Here is a 13,828-nt window from a genome sequence, read left to right on the forward strand (position 1 = left end):
CCAGCATAGTACAAAAGAATTGCCGGCACTGGATAGCGCTCAGCGATGGAGCTTAGGTCCTTATTTTGTTAGAGTCCATACGAAGAGACGTGTACGTAAATAATTCGATTCTATTTGACCGCGGGTCGAAGGCTTACTCGATCAGACCCGTATGTGTATTTCCTGTCTCTTGTCTATTTTCTGTATCGACGATCAAACTCTTCTCGATCGGGGGATCGATGAGAGGCTTTGGTCGTGCTGCAACGGCGAACGCAGAAGAAGAATTCGTGGCTTAATATGCGAGCAGTGAATGAAAAACACGAGGCTAATTATGGTAATAAAGAAGCTACCGAGTGATTGTGTAAAAAATTGTAAAAAGGAATTTATTGATTATGTAATGTCCCCTAGGTATTTATGTAAATTTATTGAAGGAAATTATGGAGTTTCAATCACCGTTCATATAGAGAGATGACTTGCTCAGATAGTATCCAGTGTAGGTCATTTTTTTCTACAGGGAAAAGTAAGCAGTGGAGCCAATTAGCTGAGCTGTTTCATCGTCAATTGAACACATAGAGATTTTGTATTGCCTGTTTCGCGTGTGAATGATTTCATTGTAGATTTTCTATGTTACTCCACAAGAAATTCTTGTACGGCAGCTTATGTAATTCACCCGATCAGTATAATAATAAAAATGTTTTTCATTCAATCACCCTTATTATAGTACGGCAATCAATAATAAATGCGCATCTGAAGTCTGTTTTATATTTTCATTTGAACAGTTTTTTCCGCAGTACAGTGTATTTAATCTCGCAATGCGTTCACAACTCATATTTGAATTAATATAGTGAAAATATCTCCTTAAACGATGGATGATAGTCATCCAGCAGTGAAGCTTTGCTGTGAAGGATTGTATCTACAGTACAATTAATCAGTTAGAGTTTGTAAACTATTTGTTCGTAGGTTACGATCATAACCTCGAGGAACCACAAGACATTATAATCGGTGTAATTTAATTTTTATGGATGGAATAGTTCAAGTATTCGAGTTTCGCTGCAGCTTCATCACTATGCATTCATTTATGTAAATATGGTAGAAATTATGCTGTACCGAAATCGGTATGGCGAAATGTTTTTCTGTAAGGTATACGCTTTAATATCTTCCTTGTGTTTGTGACGTAAATGGACCAGTGTCCCGTAATATCTCATTACTTCAAAATATAGTTTATGTGTTGTAAGTACTTTGTTGTGACCTGATTGTAGAATGCGTAATGGTATTCAAATTGTATTGGTGTGATACAATATTTTTTTTTTTAGAAAAGTTTTTGTTTGTCCTAATTATATAGAAATTCCGGAACACTGGTCTCAAACTATTATGAAAATACTATTATGTTAAAAACTCTTATTAATATTATTATATTATTATTATTGTTTATTTGAGTATCAATAATAATAAATAATGTTCATGTACATAATTTTGAAAAAATGATCTAAATAAAACATTAATAATGGTGCTTTCATAGACTTTTATAAAATTTTATCTCTCATTGATGCCCTTTGCACTTCGAACGTCAAGAGAAATTTTCCTTGCAAGTTATTTATTACAAAATTATATGTACACTTAATACAACAATCGATGTATTAATGAGTAAATATTGTATAATTATATAAATTATAAAACTGAAATTATACAACAGACTATTTGTTCACGTTACAAAAATGGTAACTCATTTCTATCACTTCTTCATTACAAAGTATCGTAATGGACTAGTAAATTCATAAAATATTAATATTACTTATCTTGACATGTAACACCGTTTGTTACACATGTGTCATCTGTGTAGAAAATATGTACATGTTTGTAGTGTAGAATGTTTGTGAAAAATTGAAAATGCCAGTGACAATTATAACCTCTATGATGTTTCTACATCTTTGCCTAAACCAGACCACCTATCTGGCACAGGTAAGAAGTATCGGTGCATTGCTGCTATAAAACGAGCCCGATATTCTTCGGGTGATATTATTGTTGGCAATTTTCCTTGTCCACCTAATATTCCAGACTTTTTTACCATTGTTTCTAGTTTTTTGTCCCAAGTGAAGGTTCGTATGTAATCTACAAATATATAATTTGTGAAAAGTCTTATATCTTCGAAAGTAATCGTCTCACTGCAGATATGTATGCAAAAATACTATTTTCATATATAAAATTAGAAAAATAGAACCTGATTAAAGACTTGCTTTAGCCTTTAAGTATTATAAAATGTACTTATTTTTCGATAATTTCTACTTTTTTCCATATTATATGAATTCTATGCCTTTCTGCATTTTAAAATTTCCCATAAATGCATAAAGATCCGCAGTTTAGTAATCATTTTTCCAAGTATTGCAATGTAAAAGTGCTACAGAAATAGGAGGGGAGTTAAAAGAAAAAAGTTACTTACCTATTATTCCTAATACGAGTTCATCAGATTTTGGTTCTAAACCAACTAATAATGAATAATCCATCACAGAGTTATCAGCCAAGAATTTTGTATCTTGTTCAATAGCTCTGTTTAAGACTGCTTTGGAATGTGATCTGATGTAAAGAGGCGAATCGCAGCTCACTGAAAACATAAGCCCTTTTTAAGTGAAAAGTAGATGAAATATCAAAATGATACTAAATACAGTTTTCAGTGTTAAGGGTTTCAGATATAAGCTAGGTCCTTTGAAAACAAATTCCCCAATGTTTCACAAGCACTACATCATTTGACCCCCAAAAGGACACAGTTTATATCCAAAAGTAAACTGTATGGGCTATTGGGAAAATATCTACGAGGTATCAGGACAAACAATTATGGAAAATTGCCGAATGTCTTGAGGACAAATTGCAATTTAAAAAGAAGATACAAAAAAAAATCCAAAAGTCTTAACAGATGTCGGACTGTGCAAGCCTTAAAATCCCTGAATACGATACTCACTGTTTAGTAAGTTTTCATCAAGTAATACTATTTCTCCTTCGTGACACATATCATCAGGGTTTACAAGCCGATTTCTCACAGATCCCTTCAAATCAAATTTATCTGTTATTGTCCTATTATAGAACAAATTTTCCATTACGAGTACACTAGTACGGAGCGCTGCATTTGTCGTATTATTCTTAAAAGACACTCTGTACACACCAACAATTTTACCTAACAACGTTGGCTGTTTAGTTTGCTGGCATTTTTCCATATAGGAAAAGTAATTTGGTGCAAAATCAAGAAATATTTGCATTTCTAATCTGGACATTTCTTTTATAATGAACCTATCATCTGCGAAAAGAAGGAAAACAATGTGTGTAGATAAAAATATCGTACAAAAAGATTCATTATCCTGTGTAATGATGTCCTACCTCGACTTTTACAAAAAGCACTTCCACTTTTTCCACCCCTTGCAGCCCATTGCACACTGCGACTCATGCTTCTCGTGAATTCATCCTCGCCACATGGCAAAACGCTTTCTCTTAAAGCTGCAAATTGGGCAGCAAAGTATATTCTACAGTAAAAATTAGTTGTTGCATCGTTAAATTGAACTTCAATATAATTTTGCTGTTTCGTTGCCTTCTTATCTTCTTCTGTTTCCGAAGTTGAGGATGGATTTTGAGTGTTAGTTTCTACATTTGAAACGTTTTTATCAGAATCAATAGGGCTCGCAGGATTCGGACTATTTCCACGGAAGAATGACAGAACATATGGTCGTTTAAATTCTCCTGATTGCATTATTTCAGGAACATTCTCTTTATTCTCAGGGAATTTCCGTTTAATAAGAGGACTGGGATGCACATCTGGTCCTTTTGTAGTACGCATTAACTCATGCAATGCATGTTTGTAGTCAAGCGAATCAAGTGCATATGCAATTATGGATGAGGGTTCTGATTCGTATACCACTATAGGTACAACAGACCTATAAAAAATATATTTTTATGCACTAAAAGGTATGCAATTAATTTATAAAGTATTAGGTTATCTCATAAATAATGCTACTAAAATTTTATTCATAAAGAAATTAATGCACACTGTTATTTTTAGTCACAACTCTGTCGAATATTACATTTTACCACTTATTAGATACTTTCTTAGACCCTTCTTCGAAGGATTCGTAATGTTTTTCATTAAAATGTAGAACAGAGAGCAGCATTACTTATGAGATAATCTAATACTATAATTACTTCATAAATGATATTTTAAACAGCGATCATACCCAAGAGGTAATAAATGATGTTCCAAAGTTCCCAAAGGATTGGCTATTGGTTGAGTAACAGGTACAGAAGGCAACAGTTGCGATAAAATCGTTTTCTTTTTCTTCTTTTTATCTGGCATATCGTCCAAAGCCAGAGGCAAAACATCAGAGTGCGATCTTTGATGCATTTTTGGGGATCCTTGAATAACAACAATTTCTTCAGGATTATTGCTTTCTGTAACTTCGTTTTCTGGATTCTCTATGCCTTCCATTCCCTGTAAATCATTCTGTGCCGCAGCAATAGCATCAACAGCATTATAATCCGCTGACATAGGGCTTAAGTCTTCGATCTGCGATTCTGACGCAGTATCTTCTGTTATGTACCCATCCGTATCAATTATACTGTTACTTCCAGCTGTCAAAGATCGTTCAGTGAACCGTCTCGGTCTCTCATCCTTCTTTTTAACAGACATTTCTAAAATTTTCGTATTCCAATTGAACACAACTTCTGATATCAGTCGTTTAAGGATCACAATTCCATCTTCGATTCTAAACATTAAAGCTTGAACCTGTTTTTCGGAAACTTTACCCTCAAGCTTTTTATTCTCTAACGTTGGAGAGGTCAGTTTCAACTGAATTTCTTCTATTTTATTTTTGAAATACTGTTGATCTTTGGTTAATTGCTGCTTGGCAGCATTTAAATTATCTATATCCGTTTGCAGAGTCGTCAGCTTCTCTCGTATAGCCGAGAAAACCTCGTCCCCTTTCAGAGCTAAGCTTTTCATCTCTTCTATAACATCCGCGTGCTGCTTCGGATCGTATATGATATTTATGAGAGGTGGTGGCAGAGAAATTTCCCATTGCGATATTTTCGTATATTTAAACACAGCCAGCATGTTCTTCTTCGTGAAGTACTGATAATGATCATGATGAAGTGAATGTTGGCAAGTGTCCGTATCGCGTCTCGTGTAAGCACTCCCATGGAACCGTAATTCCAAGTACTTGGCGAAAGACAGTGACCACGTGTCATCTGACATCGGTATCACAGGTGAGACGCCTTTGCATTTCATGCATTTGCTCCACATTAAAATCTGATTTGCGTTCTCTTGGGCGAATGGCTCGGTGCTCATTTCACTTAAGCTAATATGTATGCATCCGCCGTCATGCGCAAATCGTCGGACGTGCTGAGCAATTTGCGCTCGACATGCCTGAATGGGACACTTGTACTCGGATGTCAAACAATAAGTCTCTAAGAAACGTCCCAGCGCGATATCGTTTCTTCCGTATAAATCCATGTTAACTACCCACGGATTCACGCAAAACGCTGGCGTATCGTTCCCCGTGTGCGAAAAGCTGCAAAATAACACAGACAAACGTTGATGACTCGCAGGATCTAAGCAATCAGGCCACCTAGGAGTTTGATCAGTTGCTTCAGTCTGCATTGCAACGTGTTGCTTTTCGGATAACACGTTGTTTGTCGGATACAATCGACTACCACAAGCTCTAAAATTAGCTAACAAAGTTTGCACTTCCCGGCTGTCAACATCCGTAGTCAGTCTAGCTTGAACAAACGGATGTTGCGGTTTCAGTTTTAATTTTGCTAATGGATTTTCAGATCCACATTGTTCTACAGCTGCGTTACTCGTTTTAATCTCTTTCACTTTGTCTAAGAATTGCACAGAATAAAAGATTTCCCTTGGAAAGAAACTTCGTAGCACACAGTTCCTCCCTGTTTCCGTTTCCAAGTAAGGTATAGAAAATTTTAGATAAGGGGAAACGCTTAATACAGTTCCCTCTAGTGCTTTCTTGAATTTATTTAATAAAGGTAAATCAGCAACGCTTAAATGCTGACCATTTGGACTAGTTTGATTGAAAACGTCCTCTTCGTCTTCGTTTAAATACTGATGCAAAGGATCGCTACGATCACTAATAGATTCTCCATAAATACGTTTCTCTTCTGAAACAACTTTGTCTTTATTTTTTGGTTTTTCAATTTCTTCTTCACTTTCTTTGCTTGTTTTTTCGCTATCTTTACTGCTAAACAATTCAATTGTACTGTTTTGATCTTCCTTGCTGCCTATACCAAATCCTGACGTATTGCTTAAACTATCATTATTGTTAGTTTTATTTTTTGGACAATCCTCTACGTTCTTTAAGTCCATTACAGAAGATTTTGTTCTGGGTTTGAATAACTTTAAAGTATCGTAAGGATCTGCATCTTCGGGTATCATAGAGGATATTTGCTTAACAGAGTTCGAACTTAATATATTCTCTGTCTGTTCAGCATCTTTATCTTTCAAAAGTGCGCTTCTAACAACTGGAAACTCTATTTCAATGCTTTCTTTATTATTTGATGTACTTCCAGCATCTTCTTGAACTTTTGATATTCTTAAAATTTCATTATTATCTGCACACTCTTTGTCATAAATCGAAGTTGCATTTCTTTCACTGATTTTATCACGTAACACTTGATTATCTTCTAAATGTGTGGAATCCTTATGCGATGTTTCATCTAGAAATGAATTATCCTTCGGAGATGGTGGTCTTGCAAACTCATCCATGAGAAATGATTTTTCAAGACGCCAAGAATAAGCCGCAAAGATCATCATTGAAGTTACATTCTTGACTTTCTTTAATTCTGTTTGAGAGCCACCTCGTAACAAAATTGTTGCACCAAGATGTGGATTTGAACATCCTTCGAAGTACATCAGTGTTTTAATGCCACCTGCAAAACTCAATCAGTGTTATCATGCTGAATTATGAAGAATTTTGATGACTGTAATTGTATAACTCACTTTTGTCACATGAAAAATTTCGTAAATAGAACTTCTTACATGTGCCAAGCATGTATCTAGCACTTATGTGTGCATCGATAGTGTTTACAATGTTAGCACCTGTACACCTTGCAACTCGTTCCAAAACACTCAATTTCACGTTTAATACAAGAGTTACACCGCATTCTCTAAGCCTGTCTTGAGCTAATCTCGACACAGATCTATGCACAAGTACAACATCTGGACCAAGAGCAGTAATTCTGGCAACTGTATGACCTAAATATTCATTCTCCTGGAAGTTTAACATTTTTATTAGAGTATAAAATAATAATATACATAGAATAGTGTTTTGCTGACAAGAAGAACTCTGGTAGCAATGCAGATTTATTGATTCCAGGGCTTTGTCAGCGGAGCACAATATTAATCAATTTCTTTTTCATACCTGCAACATTACAGGCTCTAAACTCAATAGTTTTCCTTCTACACGTTGATACATAAGTCCACACTGAAGTAATAGAATTTTTGGATGAGCTATCATTGCATTCATTCCCCTATGTGCAACATTCTTGGTACAAACTACACCAGACACAATTTCACAGTCATCTCTACTACCTCCTGGACATTTTTTTATTTGAACATATTGTCGAATATCCATATCATCGACATTATGATTTAGATCTGGTCTAACGTAGTCAATGATTTGATGAGAGATACGAAGTATTACTTCTGACCAAGTTTGCGACAGGCCTTCTTTGTTCAAAAGTTGTTTAATTAATGAATCTTCATGTTGCTTATATGCGGATCTACAATTATATGAATATAAGCATAAATATGTGAAAATAGGATAGATATTGAAGAACTAGAAATATTTATGTTTTTTAACATCTAACTTGAATAATACTTACATTAAACACTCGTATGCATGTAATTCTCCAAAAGTACTTCTAAGATTTGTTGGTTTATGCCAACTATTTCTTTCTTTAAATTCTTGTACCTGCAGCGTGTCATTTAAAAAATCGTCAGCAATTTTAAAATTACATTTATGTGATTTTACTGTGACTTCTTTTTGTTCAATCACGCCATCACTACTGTCTACAGAAATCGCAGTTAAATCTTCTGAAGTAGGTCTCTTCAACGTAACAGTTGATGACTCTAAATTTAAATCTAGATAAAAACTCGAGCTAGAGGATGGTAAACGTCCACAACTTTGTTGCACCGAATTGGAAGGTTTGGTTTCGCTTTCAGAATCTGAAATACATTTGTAGTAGCGATTTTTTCATTCAAGACAAAACATTAGAAATTACCTGTTGTTGAATCATGTTGCGGAATTGTTTTTACCCATGCAGGCTCTTGTGCGTCACAGGTGGTCTGTGTTTCAGTTAATAAATCCATATTTTGCATATGAGATAATTTGACAGGTTTGAACACAGTTGCTGTATCGCTGAATACATTATCAGCGACTATTGGCTCAATGAAACCTGCTTCTAATAGAGCTTGTCCTATAGCAGTAGCCTGTACACTGTAAAATATTACGCTTTAGTAGTTTATTTTAACATTTCTTTTATGTATTTTTAGTTATATTTGTACCGAGTGGCTGCTTTATTCTGTGCTATCATCCAGTTTACCAATTCACTAGCTAAAAAGCAATTGTGATAACTTTTCAGTCTAATTCTGTGCGTTTGCAAAAGTATTGCTTGACTTGATCGAAATAGCTCTTCGTAAATCATTCTTAGAGAAGCAGAATTTTGTAAAACAAGTGTTCGCTCCTGAGATGTTAAATAACTATTTGCAGACCTGGAAAGCATATTGATAAGATTACCTGATTTCATCAATCAATCAATTTTGAATATATAACAGTCTTTTGTATCAAAAAATGAATAAAATAAATACAAAACTATACCGTCCAACTGCATATTTCTCCTCCATATAACCTACACTTGGTTTTCTGCAAATCAATGTTTCATCTTCTGCAGATTCATTTGCACATTTCTGTGTCATAGGTGGTAGATCATTTCCATATTTAACTTGTAGATCTTCCTGCAGTGCTTTTAGATCTGCAGATAAATCACTTCTCATGTCTGATGACTGTAAATATGATAAAACTACTTTGCAGCAGTACGTACAAACTCTGAGATCGCCTGTAAAAAAATTTATATAAATACAAAGAACGTAAAGAACGAGTAAGAAACAGATTTATTCCCATACCAGTGCATCCCATAATTTTTCCAGGTATTTGATCAGAGCAACATTTCGAACAAAATATTTGACCACAGACACGACAGTGATGTCTTCTACGAAATGTTGTAAATCGTTCTCCGCATTCATAGCATTGCTTGCTCACACTATCCGGCATCCAATAACTTCGTAATTGGGAATCTTTGTACGAGCGCAAATTCTGTATTTAATTAATAACGTGACTATAATATGATATCGATTATATACAGTATTTTTATAACTTTGTTGAATCAATGATACAAGGCACAGTGGTAAACAACTGCACATTTATGGCACATGGGCAGGACATGGGCACTTGACACAACATGTAGAATAAGGACGACATAACTACATTTAGTGCCTTGTCTCATTGAATTGAGACTAGTCTATGAATGTTTATGCAAATTTAAATTTTTATAAATACTATTATAATGGAAAAGAACTACAAATTTGTCTCAGCCTCCAGATATTGTAATACATACTTTATTTATGAGAATTTGTATATTTTTGCATATTATGTGTACCGCAAATGCATAAAAATCCACAGCCTATCTATAATATACACCAGATAACTCACGTTACTTTTCAGAGCTACTATATTACTAATACGTTTCAATACGTTTGGTAAGCTTCTTCCTTCACGAGTGTCCAAAGGAAAGTTCATCATACTTGAACTATCATCCTCTGGCGTTTTCTCAGTGCTTTCAGATTGTTTCCACGATTCAGAATCGGATGAGCTTTGTTCATCGTTATTAGAGGAGACTGTTGAATCGTCAACATTCTGTGAACCTAGAAACAAATTAGAGTAAAAACACTCTATTACTTTTTCAAAACAGCCTTATTGTGTGTTACTAATACAACTGAACTGGGAAATAATTCCATTTATTTTCACTAAAATGATAACATGTAAAATTGAAAGGTACGTAAGGAACACTTACTTCTGGTGAAGTTAAAGAATTTTGAAAATAAAGAAGCTACGACAGGTTGACTCTCCTCAGGACTTAACGGAGCGAACTCCGTAAGTTTCGACGGTGAGTTCATATTCTTATTCATTTTGATTCGTGCTATCTTCCTACGAACATTTTTAAGACAACTTCTTATAGGACGCCGTTCTCGATCCTGCGCCGACGACTCAACGCAGATAATGTTTTTGACAGAAATGTCAGTTGATCGGCTACCTGGATAAAGATAAACTTATGTAATTATAGATGGCGGTGCTGTAGCAAGAAACTTACGCGTTTGGAGTTACAGTGGCCGATAATGATTCATTCCATATCACGAATGCATTTGAGGGCATTGGAAGAGAAAGTTCTCAATACTGTAAGTATAGTAGCTTATGAATTTATTTACAAAGGATTATTAAATTTAAATGTTCGAATTTCCAAGATATTTTACTTAGATTAGAATTTTATTAAGGTGCAGAAGTTCTCGTTAACTGTAAATTGATAGCACTGAAAGGTGTTATAGATCTGTTTTTCTTTTTTAAGGAAATTGTGTAAAAAGTTAAGTTGAAAATAAGTTTAAAATTTAGATCATAGTGGGAGTAGTAATTTAAAAGAAAAGAGTAACAAGTATCGTGCGACTAAATTATCAATTTAGATAGATTTGAGATGTTCTAGTTTAGGATGAATAAGTGTTTATAAAGTGAAATACTATATTGCATAGAGTTTTTATTATACATTACATTTGTATAAAAACAGCTGTAGCATCAATTTTATACTTATACACGTGAACATTTTTCTGTTATTATCGCCGATTTGGATATATATCTTTGTTTAAATTTCGCGCGTTCTTAATCTGTTCTTGCGCGTTTTTATTAGACGCTGTATGTATTTCCTGTTTTGTTAAATGCCTTAGCTATTACTAACTATTTTTAATGTTCTGTGTTCTCAATTTTAACATATTTATATTTATTTAATGGGAAGTATACTTTAATTTTAACAATTTTAGTAAAAAATACTTGTTCGAAAAGTTTGTAGGTACGTTTGTACCTATCGTAGATAAGTTATCATTTGGTAATCATTTCAGAAATGTGTAGATCTATTTAATGCAGTTTATGAGTAGAGGACGCTAAAATCAGTCTTGAACATTCTGAGTGATAAATTTAAATTATGTTTATTTAAGCTGGAGAAAACCAATTAAAAATCTACTTCAAACATAAATGATATTTTAAAAGCATCAATATGAGTACAATAAAGATATTTTTCTATTATTATTATAAGATTAGATTATAGAGAATTGAAAGCAATATTAGATGTATCTAATAGAGAGTGATTATATAAAAATATAAATTATAAATATAAATATAAATTTATAGATATAGATATAAATTTATAAATATAAATATAAGCATAAGTTTGTATTTTTATATCTACACCTGATTTCACTTTTTAATGAGTCTGTATGGGACACAAGGTTTATATTTGTTAATAAAAAAAATTTTAAGCGATAAGGCAATCGACTTTAACCGCGAAAGCTAGTAATAACAATTTATTATCCCAATCATTTTTATTTACATATTATACATATATATAATATTCATGATCTTAAGCAATATGAGCAATGTTCCATAAATATTGTAAGAAGGAAAGATTTGGACTTCTCACTAAGGAAAGATTTTGTTCTTCTTCTTATGACAATTAGTAATGACAAATAAATAAAAACAAAAGAATACTTAAATTTAAATAGCAATATCCCATTCTAATCTTACGCACAAATGAAATAGAACATAAGAGGTAATAATGAATAGCAAAATGCTTTTTTGTACATAAAAATGCGATTACAAACATTTTAGTTGAATAGATAAAAATTTAATGTTCGTATACAGTCGCATAGTATGTAACGGTTAAATCAAAGATCATTAAGAAACGTTAAGTACACGTTCTTCAGTCGCATTCAAGGCTGCCAGGTATTGTTACCCAATGTTAGAAAAAAAATCGAACATAGAAATGTGTAAATCTCAGAACAGTTAACAGCACTGTACATTTAATTTCGTGCTATTCTAAATAATGCTTTGTTCAACTTATTTCCGAAAAATAGTTTGATTTTCGCTTTACAAGTTTATTGTGTATTCATTTCATTCACACGTTTCGTGCCTTCGAACTTTCACACTAAAACAATAATATGTTTTAGTTCAGTATCAGCAATACGAACATCAAAGTCATTACCAATAAAATGAAAACAAACTTTATTTATGTATTATTATGTTCTTCCACAACACAGTAAGTTTACTTTCATCACTATTCGTGCTAAGTTATCCTTCGCTGAATGGTAGTATTTCTTAAATTTATTATAAAAATAGAAATGTCTCAAAATTTAGATTAGACAACCATTTCAACAAAGAATTGTTAAATGCATTGAAGTACAAGATGATCATTTTGAATACTTACTAAAGTACAAATAAAACGCAATTACGTTAAATTACCAATACATTTATTTCAATCACTTTTTCGGCATTTCCCTGCAAGTTTGACCTCGAATGACCTTCTGTAGATAGTTTTCAAATTCGTCTTAAAATAAGCTACAATACTAGCGAAAAATAAAAGTATGGTTCCATTTGGAAAAACGGTTGTGACCTTCACTTCACCTTTGCGCGTCCATCAGGAAAAATAAAAGTTCCACCACACGATATTTCCCTCGATGCTAAACATCTTTCATCTGAAACATTTTTGCGTATAATCAATATTTTTGGAGATATTCATCTGTAACGCTTTATAATTTCCATTCTGTATATGTAAACTTTATGAATTGATATTTTGGAGACTAAACAAATCTTAATTAATAGTGGATATTATATTGTTTTATAGGGTACTTATAGCTAGACATGTTTTAGGAAAACAATGACATTTATTAAGTCTAATATTTCGATCTTCTTGATTAACACAGTATTTATTTCAAATGAATTTATTTTTACTTTTACATATTTGTAGATTAATCGAAGAATAAGTATAAAAGGCTGTAAGTTCTATTAAAAGATCAAGATCAGAGGATTTTAATAGTTAAAGTAAGAATATTAGTATGATCACAGGACCTACATGTTTAAGAATCGGTTTTTATATATCCCAGATAGCACACGACGTCTTGAAGACGTCTATTTTATGTCCATTTTATGACTGAATGTCTTCTACAGCATACGTCTTTAAAACTTCTGAAATTTACGTCCATAAGACATCTTAAAGACACACTACATGGACGTTTTAAAGACTTACGCTTTTGAACGTCTCAAAGACGTCTTCTGGACATTTTAAGGACTTTTCTGGATGTCTTTAAGACGTTTTTATGATGTTCCTGTACTATATCCTGTACTATATATATAATACATATTTTTGTAAGTAAAAAGTTGTACTTTAAAATTTTTACTTTTGATACGCATAATCTCTTTTATATCAGGTCTTCAATTTTATATATATTAGTTGTTCTTTAAGCTTTTGCTCATATAGAAATTACGATAAACTACGCTACGTAAAGCATTTAATTCTAAACTAATCACAAATCGTGATTATTTTTTTTATTTATATTCGTATGCAATAACACAAAGATGATTCCTCTGATACTTCTGAGAGGCAAGGTTGTCTTCCCAGCGATTATCTTTTAACATATTTCCTGATTACAATTATGACACGTGACGTACTAGGCTCATCAATCACGTAGAAAAAAGTAGAAAAATGA

General features: G+C 33.0%; 2 protein-coding genes across 2 annotated transcripts in view; one reads left to right on the forward strand and one right to left on the reverse strand.

Moving 5' to 3' along the window:
* LOC143186748 (UBA-like domain-containing protein 2) overlaps nt 1–736 on the forward strand; it is a 77,047-nt gene extending 76,311 nt beyond the window's left edge. The window contains exon 4 of the mRNA XM_076390488.1: nt 1–736. This exon is cut by the window's left edge and continues 950 nt beyond it. The gene's annotated coding sequence lies outside the window, so the exon portion shown is untranslated.
* An 808-nt stretch (nt 737–1,544) lies between these two features.
* Nucleotides 1,545–10,286, reverse strand: Fab1 (1-phosphatidylinositol 3-phosphate 5-kinase fab1). The gene is made up of 14 exons (XM_076390489.1): nt 10,099–10,286; nt 9,738–9,949; nt 9,152–9,341; nt 8,847–9,084; nt 8,534–8,740; nt 8,251–8,465; nt 7,852–8,194; nt 7,389–7,749; nt 6,968–7,238; nt 4,194–6,897; nt 3,346–3,896; nt 2,933–3,265; nt 2,417–2,578; nt 1,545–2,088 (listed from the first exon to the last, which is right to left on the reverse strand). Exons 1-14 carry the CDS (start codon nt 10,211–10,213, stop codon nt 1,889–1,891), a joined length of 6,102 nt encoding a protein of 2,033 aa, XP_076246604.1. The 5' UTR covers nt 10,214–10,286; the 3' UTR covers nt 1,545–1,888.
* Nucleotides 10,287–13,828: the final 3,542 nt, after the last annotated feature.

Source organism: Calliopsis andreniformis, unplaced genomic scaffold (assembly GCF_051401765.1).
Source record: "Calliopsis andreniformis isolate RMS-2024a unplaced genomic scaffold, iyCalAndr_principal scaffold0022, whole genome shotgun sequence".
Classification (NCBI taxonomy): domain Eukaryota; kingdom Metazoa; phylum Arthropoda; class Insecta; order Hymenoptera; family Andrenidae; genus Calliopsis; species Calliopsis andreniformis.